This window comes from Penicillium coprophilum (genome assembly GCF_028826855.1).
Source record: "Penicillium coprophilum strain IBT 35676 chromosome Unknown utg000001l_segment0_segment0, whole genome shotgun sequence".
NCBI lineage: Eukaryota > Fungi > Ascomycota > Eurotiomycetes > Eurotiales > Aspergillaceae > Penicillium > Penicillium coprophilum.
Window position 1 is genome coordinate 83,750 of NW_026622720.1, and position 14,267 is coordinate 98,016.

A 14,267-nucleotide genomic window follows, 5' to 3' on the forward strand; every position below is an offset into this window, starting at 1 on the left:
ATGCTATGTTTCTTGAATTGTATGCACAGAAAGGATCCAGCAACGACTTATGATACACCAGAAAATGCAGGATCCGATCTCGGGGGAGGAAGAGGGGGAAATCACGTAATGGGTCACGTGGAGATATGTGATATGGGGAAATGGATCATCGACGGATAGAGCCCATGCGCGATGGTTCCCGAACTAATCCAGGAAGTGCTGCCTTGAAACTTGCGCGTGCTATCAGGCAAAGTTAGCAAAAGAACAGTACAAGGCAGAGCGATATAACTTACAAGCTTCTGTATCGAACGTAATGGTAAGATCATCATGTTCGATGGGATACTCGGGCATGTCGAGGCACACAAAGTTGGAGGCGGGATTGTCGTCCTTCTTAGGCAATGCAAACTTGGCATCTACCATGCGAATACCAAATTTGCCAGACCGGCCAAAGGACTCCATGATATCAGTACCCTTCAGAACAAAATTCATACATGTACCATGCTGGAAGTCCCCGAAGAAAGCAAGCATTTGAACGACTTTCTCTTGTCGAACAATCTGGACCCGTGCCAGGGAAGCTTCCCATTTTTTGTAAATGGGAACCATACTCCGTCGGCGGGAGATGGTAAACGATGTAGCCATACTACTTTGGTCAGCAAGATCTTGACCAGAAGGCTGGACGTGATGAAAACTCACCCATCGTAAAGCACATGGAAACCAGTCACAGCTGCCTCAAAGGCATGCAGATCTAGATGAAATTAGAAAAGCAAACAGAAAGTCAGAGCGAAGCATACCTTGCATGGTTGGGAAGTCCAGCCGGCGGATCATGGGCTTCGCCGTAAGCTTCTCAAGGAAGCCAGTTAATTGCCCTGCTAGTTCAGGGCGAATTAAGTTATCCGCAAGCGACAGGGTCAAATCCTGCTGCGCGGAGCGGAACAAGCTCATGCTCGTCTTGCTCTGGACATCCAGGCCAATTTTCAATTCACCAGGTCCTGGATAAAATTAGCAGGTTGTTAAGATAGAAAGAGATAGAGAACCCTCACCTAGGTTGATGCGATCCGTGACAGAGCCCCATTCAGTGGCGATAAAGGCCCTCAAATGTTCCGATAGAATTGTCGGTCCATAACCATGCTCGACGTAAGCATGTTCCTGGTCAATGACGGACACGCTTCCGGCGGGGAACTGGAGATGTTTGACCGCAGGCTGGCCGGTGAAGGCATCTTCAGGCTGCTCGATGGAGTAAGACTGGATAGCGAATTCGGGCGACTTGATCTCTCCTTCCCGTGGAATCATGCCAAGCAGCACGGAGTGGATTTTCGTGCGCTCAGCCACCTCGTGGAAAGTCATCAGCATAGATCTCGTACGGCCGTCCTCGGTTACTTTGAGAAGAAGAGCGGGAGCACCATCCTCTCCTCGCAAGAGGCCGAACAATATTGGTGAGCCGTTGCCCAAAGTATGGCGAATGCTGCTCAAAGTCTTGACCTTAGGGCTGGTCAAAATGGCTAGCCGGAATCCCCGATGCGCATTGCGAGTACCAGTGCCTTCTGTCACGGTGACAGATCGCTCGAACAAACGGATTCGACATCTCTCCGTAGGGTCTGGAGGGAACGCCTTTGGTGTGCCTGGATCCATATATTGGAAAACTTTGAGAGTATTCTCAAATACCACGGTCTCGCCTGCCTCTGGATGGAGACTGTTCTCTGACTTCTGGGTGTATTTGACGATATTCCAGAGGGTCTTGAAATCCTCTTCCTTGAACATAACGTCCAACTCAAACCCTCGGGGAAGCTTGACTCGCATAGAATGGGACCGCACTTGCCAATCCACATCTTCCCAAGTCGGTCCCTGCTTGCGATCGGACTGAATCAAAATGTTGACAAGTTGACTTTGGCTAGTGATGGCCGCAAATACATACCAGTCCGCTCTTTCGCGGACGATGGTCAATGCGCATGGCATAGCATATTGCTGTTGTCCATCATCATCACTGGAGCTGACGCAGACCTGCACGAACATACTACCATAGCTGAAGTATCGACTTGTGTCACCCAAAGGCATCATGTGCACCAAACTTGGGGTCCTTCCCGCGTTATCTGCCAGCATTGACCTCGTTGCTGCACCGGATAAGACTGCAGAGACGTCAGGCGCATAGAAAGGGTAACGTAGCCATATACTTGTATCCAGCTGGCTGAGAGAGCCTTCATCGGAGATGACCACGGCGAGGATGTTGTTTCGTTTGATGGACATGGACAGCGACCGGAGGTGATTGATAAGAGTGTGGTGTATACTCAGAAGATCAGCTAACTCCTTGTCGCCGGTGGTACTCGTGACGGCTAGTAGAGCATCAACGCTCATGGCACCATATCGAGAGAGCTCATGATGACTGGGCACAATATGTTCATTTATCCATAATGCTTTTCCAAGGTCAATCACAGCTTGCCTGGCGTATGTAGGTGGTAGTGTCGAACGAGAACGGGCATATGTTTCCAATCGTGTCTTTCCTCGCAAAAACCACCAGACCGCAGCCCGAACCCATTCTGCTAGCGATGTTTCTTTCAATGGTTTCACGTCCTCTGCTGCAAGTTCAATAGAATTTGCATATTGCGCATTGTATTCTTTGAATTCAGCAAATGCGGTATCGCCAACTTGATTGGCAACAGTTCGAAGAGAGAACTTGGGTGGTTGAGCGCTATGTGGCGGCTCTTGGCCTTCACGTCTGGGAGGCGACGCCCGGTTTGGTACAGGCAGGTCTTGGGGCGGAGGTTTGGCAGATGTTGGTGAAGCCTTGCCGGGGCTACCTGGTATGAGATTCGTGGGCATTCGTGGGTCAACGGGACTGAGATTCGCTGGTGCGTGTTGTGTAGAGGGGTTTGGGGGGTTCCGAATCGAATCGACAATAGACCTCATCGACAGAGAAGCCGACGGCGCGTGCGAAAGCCCCGACGTTGGGGCTGTTTCGTGGGCCAATTTGGGATTGTAAGCTTTTATGGGCGGTTCTGGGCTTTGTGGGCTGGGCGGAGTTGAGATATCGTCGTCTTCAGCTCCAGGAGATGATGTGTCTTCATCATAGCGGTGATGCAATGCACGGCCTTCCTCCGCTTGCATTTTGTCGCGGACACGTTGTGCGAACGAACTTGCCTCGGTATCGCCGCGGAATGACAATCGAGAGCCGCTGTCGCTCAAAGGCAACGACATCAGGAACTCTGCATCCTGAGGATTTTGCATCAGCGCGGGTTTCCAGTCTGATCCATCATGCCGAGGCGAACTAGCCGCCTGTCTGGGTCGCATAACATCGTCCAGCGATGTGTCGAGTCGGAGATTTGGCGGATATGATCGCGAAGACTCCGGAAGGGACGCAGGGATATTGCCAGACTGCGTTCCTTTGCTGTTCGATCTTTCACGAGCCCGCGAAATCTCAATTGTTGGCGATTCCGTCTCATCGCCTCCTTCACCAATCACTTCTGGGGTTTGAGGGCTGAACCCCACCCGCAACCCTTTGCCTTTCCGAGCGGGCTTAGCAGCGGCAGGAGTGGGGGCGGGCACAGGAGCAGATTGGTCTGAGAAATTGAAAGAGGCATAGTTCTCGCGAGGGAAGACTGGCGCCGACGCTAGCGCCGGGGCGGGGACTGGCTTGGAGGGGGGTAATCCAGAGACATCTTGCGAGGAAGGAAAACGGTGGGCGGCAACGGTTTGCGAGATGTATCTCGGGTCGATAGGCGGGGGAGCAGCTGATTCTGGGGTGCGAGAGCTCAGGAAGTCTGCGATTTCTTGGTGTTGATGCGCCGCAGCTTTGTTCTTATCCTTGGAGAACAGCTTTGTTTTCCAGTGTTTTTTCGCGGGTTTGGCCTGCTCCGCGGGCAGAAAGGAGAACGGGTCATCGGCAGACATGACAGGAAAGATCCGTAGACGCAGTCCACATCGCACTCAATCACACAACGGATACCAGTCCTCGAATATTCCCCTCTTCCCTGTGCGTTTGATGGATCGACAGGGGATGTCTGATAAGAAGGATCGAATGGACTGAGTAGATCGCGGATAGCGGGGGAAGGAGGGAGTAAGAGGAAGAAGGGAGAAGGGTCGAAGTGAAGTGTGAAGTGTGAAGTGTGTCAAGTGCGGAAGTGCCAAATGTTCAATGTCTCAAAATCGTCCCAGTGTTGTCAAGAGGAAGGTGTCAATTCAACTATCATAAGGTTAGCGCCAATTCTGAGATAAAAAGCACTTACCTACTTCGGCCTGAGTTCAAATGAAGCTGAACCAGCAGCTGGGTGGAAAGACAAGGGGGAAAGGGCCTGGAGATACTCCGCAGGTGGAGTCGGAGGGGTCTGTGGATCCGAGTATATAGGGAAGATACCTACGAGCGAGACATTAGGACAGTAATAGGTTATTAATAGGGATTGAATGATTCAATGATTAAATAGATATTCAAAATCGAATAGAATTGAACGATTAGGAATTTGGACTTTGTACTATAGCATTTCCAACAGGTACTTATCTCAAACACTTCGAAAGCCACCAAGTCTCCAACATATCCCGTCTCATACTGAAACGGAACTAGGCCAAATCGGACCCGACAAGTTTTCGGAGATTCTCAATGAAATTCTGTTTGATTTGGAGAGTATTCGCGATGACCTTTTGGTACATATATTGTACATATATTGTACATTTACTCCGTATATAAGTATATTATTAGTACCTTATTATAAAGAAAATATTAACTATCTCACCTAATCTCAGGGGCCTCTTAGCGCCCAAAATTGGAGACCGAGAGTTCATTGGGCTTTAATTAATAGATAAATTGGCTCATTTGTTAATCTGCCCTTTGGAGACTGGACCCTGGTCTTCCTCAATTTGGCATTTGACCAGATGCCCGTTTGTCGGCTTCCCCTTTTGGTCCTCCCGCCATAAGGTATCCCTATATCTACACTTGATCGAGGTTCTACAACACACAGAAATGTATTACATATATATCCATATGTATGATATCAATGGCTGCAGGTATCTGCTAGGAACCTGCGAGTGTAATGTTCCTTTGTCACCGCTATACGTTCTCTTATCAAGGATGTTCGATAGTCTGTCTTGAATACACAGACTATTCGACTTGAACACATGCAATCAAAGGATAAAGAACCCCAAGACTACCAGTAGATCAAGACCACCAGTAGGCTTGGACACCCCCACCTCCACAAGTAGACAACTAATCTCTTGTGAGACCCATCGTTCATGTCTAGAAACACCCTGGAGTAGATCGTCCGGGCCTCGGTACCTCCAGAACCTGTTTACTTGCCAGTACGCAGTGCCTATGTTGTACTTTAGGTGGACCTTCAATATACAGCCAATCTCATCCTAGACAAATGTATCACAATTAATCCCAATGCATCACAATTTAATGAACGAATGATAGTGGCTTGGCATACTCAAATCCGGGGTCCATCATCGAGAAGCGGGGATACAAACTGTTCAGTCCCCTTCAACAGGCACCTCAAGTACGGAGTACGTACTCATATATGTGAATGTATTTATAAAATCCCAGATATAGAAACATTGTGCGTAGAATGATTTGTTTCTACACCTTGTGCGCATGATCCCTATATATATCGGCGGAATAGTCAACATCCCCCTGAACAACCTGAGAAGACAGCGATATCTCGTTGCGATTACATCAGAACTGAAGAAATAGTGCCCAACCCTTTCCACCCCCTAGACATGTTAGGGCCATTAGGTAGTAGATAAAATCAGCATGAGATACTTTTGCCTTGTAGAAATACCGAGAGATATGGAAAAAGGGCGGAAAGGATACCACCTGGGTATCCTCTATATGATCCTGGTAGGGAATTAGGCCGCTACCGAGGTACCCGTGGGCTCCGGGGCCTCTGATGGATTACATAAGAGCGCCGCTAGGCCAAAAGATCCCAGGGACAATCCTTCCGATTGTCACTGCAGTATATAGAATAGGTTCTGAATTGCCTTATGGACCACATCCTAGGCTCGCTATAAACCCGTCGGCATTGAGGCTAGCGCAAAATTATGAGTCATATATACTGTGAGCTCTAACATAAGTGTTCATCGCCGTCATCTCGTAGGGTCATAATTACTGAGCTATCACCGACACATACACATAGCCAAAGTTCCTTCAGGACAAGGACGTACCAGCTTAGCCAGATATCCAAACAACTAGCGCTAGCTAGGGGCAATGATTACTAATAGAGACTCCAGTCATGGAAATGTCAAAGATTCACAGAACAAAGGAATGAATACTCCGTATAATTGACGGGCTAGGGAGACGGTATGTTGGGGGAGAGGATTTTGTGACTGTGACCGAGCTAGGTCAGGGTGAAAGGATTTCTCATTGTGGCGTTAGAGTTTTTATTAGTTATTTCACATTACTAGACAGTGAACTATTCGGAATATTGGGCGCGATGTTGTACTTCGTACTCCGTATAGCCCTACCCCATCGGATATTTCACTACTCAGTATAACTCTAACTTCTAAAACTGCCTCAATGAGAAAGATTGAAGAAACGCGATAGAGGCAACCGGGATCTGACCATGGGTTCTATATCGGCACCTATATACGAGCAGGGCCCTGCATGTCTCACTATAAATCTCCAAACCCCTAGTGGAGTTAGACAGCCAACGTAGGGCATTAGACCCTGAGAATTTCGCCATATTATTGGCACCTTCGTTATTGCCTAATAATGCCCAATTGGCTACAGGATGAAATATCGACCAGCCTCACCCCCGTTTTGCACCAATGTGGCACATAGCCAATCCACCGAGACAATATCACCACATAGCCACCTTCCAAACACCTTAGTTTCACGGCATAGCCGACGCCAGGTCTTGCCGGACACTAATCGGCACGAACAACGCCTTAATCTTCGGCATGATCACCGATCAACAAGTGAGACACCTGGAGCGACTATTTAGGGTCGGCTGAGACATATGAGGGTGAACAGTGCTGAAACATACAACGACAACAACATAAAGGTAGGAAGGCATGTCCTCCTGATCCCAATTTGTCTGTATATGGATATTTATGGATATTATGTTATAATGGTCAATTTATGCAGAGACGCAGGGTCTCGGTTATATCTTTCCAGGGGTTCAGCTCGAGCCGACACAGTGTGGGCACAATTACGATGGAATTGGAAATAGTCCTAAAAAAGAAAAGAAGGATTTCCCCTGTTTTATCGTATTGAGTCCATGAATCTTACTCTGCTGGAAAGAGAAAAAAAAGAGTATGTTGTATATAGCCGCCTATTATTAGCATAGTCGAGTAGTCAGCCGTCAAACTCCACCAGGGCCAGACCAAACAAGGCGCAGCAACAACAACAGACCAACCCACCTGCGAAAATTAAGTCGCTTTTTTCACTTTCCTTTTGTTTTGCTCTTGGGCTTCCGATCTCTCCGGGATCTGCCGCGTATGACGATTTAACGGTCAAGTTACGACCTACGCAGACTTATCTCCAGGCACCTGCCTAACTTTCAACCGTTCAACATTACGCGAGACTCCATCCTTGGCCCATTGCCTGCGATAAGATTCCTCTCAATCTCAAGTGATTATCGACTCTGCGAAGGGGTGTGTGCGGTGGACGAGACCCCGACACCGACCCACTGTCAACACAACGTGGATTCGATCATCTACGCCGGGGGTTGACCTCCCCGAGGAGGTCATCCCGGATGCCCGAAGCGAAAATGTACGACTCGGCGGAGATCGAGCTGGACGAATCCACATTCTCCCCTCGACAGCAAGGAACTAGGTGGCCGCGACACAGTGGGTTGTATTTTCCGCAACGTCGGCCGTGGCGCGACACTTGGAAACGTCGAGCACAACCATGGAGCCCCGTCTGGTGGATTGCACTGCTTTGCTTAATGAGCTTTGCATCGCCAGCCGCCGCTGTTCTATTGGACTTTGAAAATTGTCTATCGAAAACCATCCTCGAGTCTGACCCTCTACAACTTCAATTCGTTCCTACCAACGTGTCCGTCAAATTCAACCTTACCAACCCTTTACATCCACTCGCCGTCACGGTATATGGCAATGTGTCGGGAACCGTGTCTCGAACTGCTAAATACCCGCCACCAGGCTCCGACGACTGGTTAAATGCAAATTGGACCGATGGGAAGATCGAGGATGTGAGCAGTACCAACAACAGGTACAGCACACTGATGACGGATCTTAATGTGCTCAGCTTCACGGCATTTCACAATGCTTCTCGTTTCCGTGACTCGCTCACGCAAGGCACCCTCCCGTTGGGTCCGGTCTTCTATCACAACCTGTAAGCTATTCCCGGTACGGAAAGCTGTCTGTACTATCTTTTTACTGATCCCTTTCTCTTACGCAGGAGTGATTTGACGCAATTACGAGCGTTCTCCGTTGAACATGATATGCTTTCAAGCTACCGTTTTGGAACCATCACACCGTTATTGACGATTCGCTCTGGAGATGCATCCGCGGCTCAGCTCGCCTGTGTTTCAGTGAAAGCCACGCCGGACCTCGGAAAGCCCCTCAAAAATGCCCTCGCATATGTGCCTCTTGTTATTTTGATACTCGTGGGGATCGCGACCATCGCTGCCGCTATGTATAGTCCCTGGGGCACAACTGATCTATTCCGGTGGACAAGCAACTACGGCCGTGATGAGGACGTCCTCCGGCTTGTGACTCCCGGGTTTGCAGATTGCCTACAGTACCTTCAATTCGTGGTCTTGACTGGGTCGCTTTCGTTGGACTATCCAGGCTTCTTTCAGCCTGCAGTGAGCCAGGGAGCATGGTCGACCCTCATGTTTAACCAAAGTTTCATAAGTACTGAAATGCCCTACGACCCTGTGGTTGATGGCGTGTATGTCATCAATGGAACTTATGGCCTCGACCGGTTGACCCAGCTGGTTGGTATGGCTTCGTCCCAGGATATCTGGCCCGGTATGATGATATGGGTATTGGTGATCCTGGCCTCTGTGACAGTGATATTTCAGATCGCATTCGCGCTTCGATGGCTGTATCGTGAGCTGGCAAACAACACTGACCAGGATCTGCGTGCTAGAAACATGCCATTTACCCTAGGCAACCTCATCCGAATTGTCTTCAATTTCCTTCTCTTGCCAATCGTTTCCCTTTGCTTCTTCCAGCTGGTTCTTGCTCGTCAATCGGCTGCTTATTTTGTTGCTCTAGCGGCCGTGGTGCTTGTTCTTCTCGCTTGCTTCTCCATTTGGGTTATTCGAGTGATCCTTTCCACCCGACCCAAGTCTCACCTTTTCGATGATCTTCCCACGGTTCTGTTGTATGGGCCGCTCTATAATACATACTGCGACGACGCAGCGGCCTTCGGTATCGTCCCGATTATCTTGAACATCGCCCGCGGAATAGCAATCGGTGCTTTGCAACCATCTGGTATCGCCCAGGTGGTAATGCTAGCCATTTGTGAAGTTGTCTCCGTACTAACTTTGCTAGCTTTCCGACCTTTTTCTGGACCGACTCACATGAACCTGTACCACTGTCTCTTCTCTATTGTACGTTTTTTAACAGTCATTTTGAGCGTCATCTTTGTGCCGTCATTGACAGTCGGGGATGCGGCACGAGGTTGGATCGGATATCTGATACTTGTGTTACACGCCGTGGTTCTTGTCTTCGGTTTCTTCCTCAACGCGATACAAACATTGATCGAGGTTTTGGCAAGACTAGCTGGTGCGGGCGGAGCCACTCGTGGTGGCTTGACTAAGGTTCTTGGTATGCGCCAGCTCTCTAGGCGCACTCCGCGGCGTGATCTCACTCGCCAGAGTATGGGTTCGGAGGCTGCTATGCTTAGTCATGGTGATGACCGTATGTCTTCTCAGTTCGATGGTTCGCGCCCGCGCAGCCTCTCTGGGAGCTCTGGTCTGCTTCTGAACCGTGCCACAGCCAGTGATGGCAGAGCTAGCGCTGCCTATGATTATGCCAGTTCCCAAGGGGGCACGCACAGTCGTGCGCCAAGTGGAGGATTCCCCACACCTACCTCAACCGCCTATCAAGGAGCTGGCTTCCCTAGCTCGCCTAGCAGTGGTACGATGATGGGGATGAACCCTCGTGATCCCTATTATCGACCGCCCCGCCCAGGGCGAAAAAGCCCTCAGGCAACTGGTTCTCTCGAGAAAGGGAAGAGCCCATCAAGGGGCTTCCTGAAATCAAAATCAAGCCGGCGAGCAGTCAATACCGAAGATGACCTAGCGGATGGCACCATGTCTGGCCGGGCCACGCCTGTTCCAGCATACCTAGCAGCGCCGAAGGATGATATGGAGCTCGACACACCACGCAAGACAAAGGATTATGCTGTTCGCGAGGTTGATTTCTACTACGGTGTCCGGGGCCCACCGCTTTCACACAGCGGCACCCGAAAGTTGAAAACCGGGCCGGCCGATCCCACAGGTCCAGTCTCGTCTGCGACGGGCTGGTTTCGAGGCCTACTTCGAGGGAAGACCAAGGACAACGCCAAAGGATTTGAGGTGGTCCGAAGTGCTCGTGCGCCTCCTCCAGGTCTATTCCCGCGAGGCGGCGACTATAACGAGCAATATCAGGATGATCCAGGTACACCATCCGCCAGCCACTCTCGGAATGTGTCCACTGGCAATATTCCATATGAGGATTCAGATAACGACCACGACCACGACCACGATCCCGAGCAGTCAGGTGAGACACGTCCACCAGTACTGCCACAACTTAATACGTCAGTTGGAGGTGCCATCGAGTTGCCCAGTCGAACGAGCTCTCGCCACACACAGGCGGCCGGTGAACAAAATGCAGATGGGGCCGCGCTTGGCCTTCCAGTTGTCACCGAGACCCTCTCGCACGATCCTGCGGTTGGCCAGCACCCTGAGCATTCTGAGCACCATCTCCAGCCCGAAGGTCCCACCACCGCGCGCCTACCTTTCAGTGGGAGTAGCTCACCACCTCGTGAACGAGGCCTGTCTATGACCTCTACCTCAAGATCAAGGTCAAACGCTTCGAGCCAGCAGACAGGGTCCCGGGCAGAACGCCCCTCGAGCATGGGTTATGTGCCTCAACATCGCGCACACGACCAACTCCACGAGGCGAGCCCCGACGAACCGTCATTTGCAGGTAGCTCAGCAGAACTTGTCGACGAAGCTGCCCTGGGACGGCATGAACGCTAGACAGAAGACAAAAAGGCAACCGCATGTATTTTGAACCAGTATATTCCTCTTCCTCTTCGATATCTACCTCTCTCTACCTCTCTCCTGATTCCTATCCATGGATCTCCCCCACTTATCTCCTAATTGCCTCTATCGATATCGTCACTACATCTCCCTGAAATATCTGGCGAATTGATGCCACTATCACGAATTTCCTTGGCTTTTCTCTGTCTACCTCTTGCTTTGTGTCCCACCCTAAAATTGCTGCGACAGCGTTCTATCTCCTATTCTGACATACACCTAATGGCGAGTGATCCCATTGGCATTTTAGCACCTTTCTGGCTGTTGCTGAGCCTCTGCCACATACTATTTTCTTTTTTGGAAACCTTGCTTCTTTCTGTACCTATCGTCTTTCGCTCTTCTTGTATTAATCTTAGGACACAGTAGTACTGAGATCATAATTAATGGGGCCTGTTCATTAGTGCTCTTTTTTGGGGGTCGTGTTAAGGTTTCGTTATGCCCTGAAAGATGGCTATAGCCCGGCGTTCACATATAGACAAATAAGCTATGTCTCTTGATGCATTATCGTGCATGGTGCCCTGCCTAGCGACATTATCCACATTTTCCTTGAAGGATCTTATGGTCATACCTATGTGCAAGAAGATCTCCTTGATCCATCATAGCTGCATACTAGCGTTACAACTTCCCTAAAGATGAAGGACAATGGGTAGTTCATTTTATCATTTAACCTATCACTAAATCCGAAACACTGAGGCTTCAGAGCAAAAACCGACAGACCGAGGCCGATGATGCGGCAGATCGGGCCGATACTGTCAATCGCCACCGCCCTCACCGCCCCACACGATAACGTATCTGGGCCAAACATGCAATGCTCTACATCACTTCTTTCTCTCTAATTCCAGAGTTACCCTGGCTTTATTCTTCTCCTTTCTACTACTGCTGTCATCGGTATTGCGTTGATGAAATCTCGAAGAACAGTCACGAGATCATCAGCCTCATCCCCCACATTCAGTCCAGCCTTGGCTTCATGATAAGCATCATCCTATCACTCCTTGATGCGATCTTTGGCAAAAAGCGTCGACGCCATTGAGGCTGAGCCTAAGATTGCATGAAAGGACTGTCAAAGCATCTACATCTATACAATCGCTCGCCTCCTCACCATCCGTTTTACTTGTCATCGCCACCTAGTTCATGAAGACTGCCACCCCAACGGCCGAGATCGATCTCGTTGCCTGGTTGAACAGAATCTCATAGAGGATCCATACCATTTGGCCTAGCAATAACAATGCCTGGATCAAGTACGGCATCGTCCAGCCCGATTCAGTCCAGCCCCCAGCCGAGGGCGCGGGCCGGCACAAGGCCGGCCGAAAGACCAGAGGGACATACCACAATCCAAGCTGCAGACTACAGCAGCCATGAAGAAGGCAACTTCAGGGCGAGAGCCTTCCCCGTTTACCTCGGATCAGAGCGTAAAAGACGATTGACCAGTACCGGCGAGGATGCGAGGTTGCAAAGGGGACAACCTGGGGGCACGGCTGGACCGGTCCCAGAAAATGGGGAATCCTCCAGGAGTATATTGCCGCATAGGTCTGTTTCGATGGTCCTGCCTTCATCTCGAACCAGGTCTTCTATTTCTGCAGCACCTGGCTCGTCATTTGCAACAGCAATTGATATTTCTTCCTCGCCCCCAGGCACGCCTCGTTCTTCTACAACTGGCGAACAATTGGTGGGTTTTCCTCGACAGGAGAACCCAACACCCTGGATTAATCAACCTCCCCCTGATACGTCTCTTCACAATAATATACCCTCAGCGGTGATGGATATAACCCTCCCCAAATGGCAGGCAGATTCGGAAGTGTCAGAATGTCCGATCTGTGGGATAGTCTTCAACTTCTGGCACAGAAAGCATCATTGTCGAAAGTGTGGGAGAGTTGTGTGTGCATCATGTTCCCCGCATCGGATCACAATTCCTAAACAATATATTGTCCGCCCTCCTGAGTTTGTCGACATCCTCCCCGATTCTCCACCAATGCCTTCCTCCCATTCTCCACCGGTCGTCGATCTCACTGGAGACGACCATGTCTTATCATCGCCAAGATCAACAGCAACAACTAATCCTGCTCTGGGCGGAGGCGAAGAAGTACGACTTTGCAATCCATGCGTGCCAGATCCGAACCCGAACCCTCTTGGCTACAATACCATGCGGGCACACGGCCACCGATCCACACATTCTCATTCTCTTTCATCCACTATGGCCAACGCATATCATGCCTCATCAGTTAGTTATCACCTACGTATATTACTTTGCCAAATGAAACATGGACTGACAGGAACACGCACAGGGTCCAAACCAGAATTCCGAAGCTCGCCAGGAACGACGAACCGTTGGCGCAAACGACCGACCACAATTCTTGAACGAACTGAACTCGCGACCCCGTCAAGTCCCTCCAGCCACCAGTATAACCCGGCCGCGTCGTTCATTTTCTAGCCGGGAGGGTAACCCGCCCCGCGGATCTACGCTGGACGAGGGTGATTTCTGCCCCGTATGCAGACGTCAATTTCCTCCACTGAGTTCCGAGCAGCCTCTTGAGGCGCGCCAAGCCCACACCAGGGCGTGCATCGAGGGCTATCTGAGACCTGCTGTTCCGCCGCGCACATCATCCGTGCGACAGGGTCCTCCACCGCCTCAACCTCCACCATCAGCCCGCATGCTTCCATTTGTGGCCACAGAAAAGGACTGCCTCGGTGAGGATGGCCAGGCAGCGGAGTGCACGATATGTATGGAGGACTACGAGGTTGGGCAGACCCTGGCCCGCCTTGAGTGTTTGTGCAAGTTTCATAAGCACTGCATTGTCGACTGGTTCGAGAGGAAGATGGAGTGTCCTGTCCACAAGCTTTCTTGATAAAATGCACGTCTTTCTACCTTGAAATTCAAGATCGTTTTGCTTGTTAGCTTAGCTTTTTGCCTTTTCTTATGTTTTGGTTCACGGCGTCTGAGATCTGTGTTTCCAATATCCCTTTCGACACAGGGGTCTCCACTGAGATCTAATGATAAACGAATCTAATATAATTTGAATCTGAAAATCAATGCATCAATAAGGATGTCGTGTAGGTATAGTTCAATGTTACAGCCTGGTTGGATAATGACAGTCA

General features: G+C 50.1%; 3 protein-coding genes across 3 annotated transcripts; 2 read left to right on the plus strand and 1 right to left on the minus strand.

The window, feature by feature from the left end:
- Positions 1-145: 145 nt before the first annotated feature.
- Positions 146-3,861, minus strand: N7500_000034 (uncharacterized protein; the record flags this gene model as incomplete). The annotated part of the gene is made up of 5 exons (XM_056671180.1): positions 146-219; positions 273-619; positions 673-724; positions 771-968; positions 1,020-3,861. 5 exons carry the CDS (start codon positions 3,859-3,861, stop codon positions 146-148), a joined length of 3,513 nt encoding a protein of 1,170 aa, XP_056536753.1.
- Positions 3,862-7,652: 3,791 nt separating this feature from the next.
- Positions 7,653-11,114, plus strand: N7500_000035 (uncharacterized protein; the record flags this gene model as incomplete). Its single annotated transcript, XM_056671181.1, has 2 exons — positions 7,653-8,251; positions 8,318-11,114. 2 exons carry the CDS (start codon positions 7,653-7,655, stop codon positions 11,112-11,114), a joined length of 3,396 nt encoding a protein of 1,131 aa, XP_056536754.1.
- A 1,285-nt stretch (positions 11,115-12,399) lies between these two features.
- Positions 12,400-14,017, plus strand: N7500_000036 (phosphatidylinositol-3-phosphate-binding ubiquitin-protein ligase; the record flags this gene model as incomplete). Its single annotated transcript, XM_056671182.1, has 2 exons — positions 12,400-13,392; positions 13,457-14,017. 2 exons carry the CDS (start codon positions 12,400-12,402, stop codon positions 14,015-14,017), a joined length of 1,554 nt encoding a protein of 517 aa, XP_056536755.1.
- Positions 14,018-14,267: the final 250 nt, after the last annotated feature.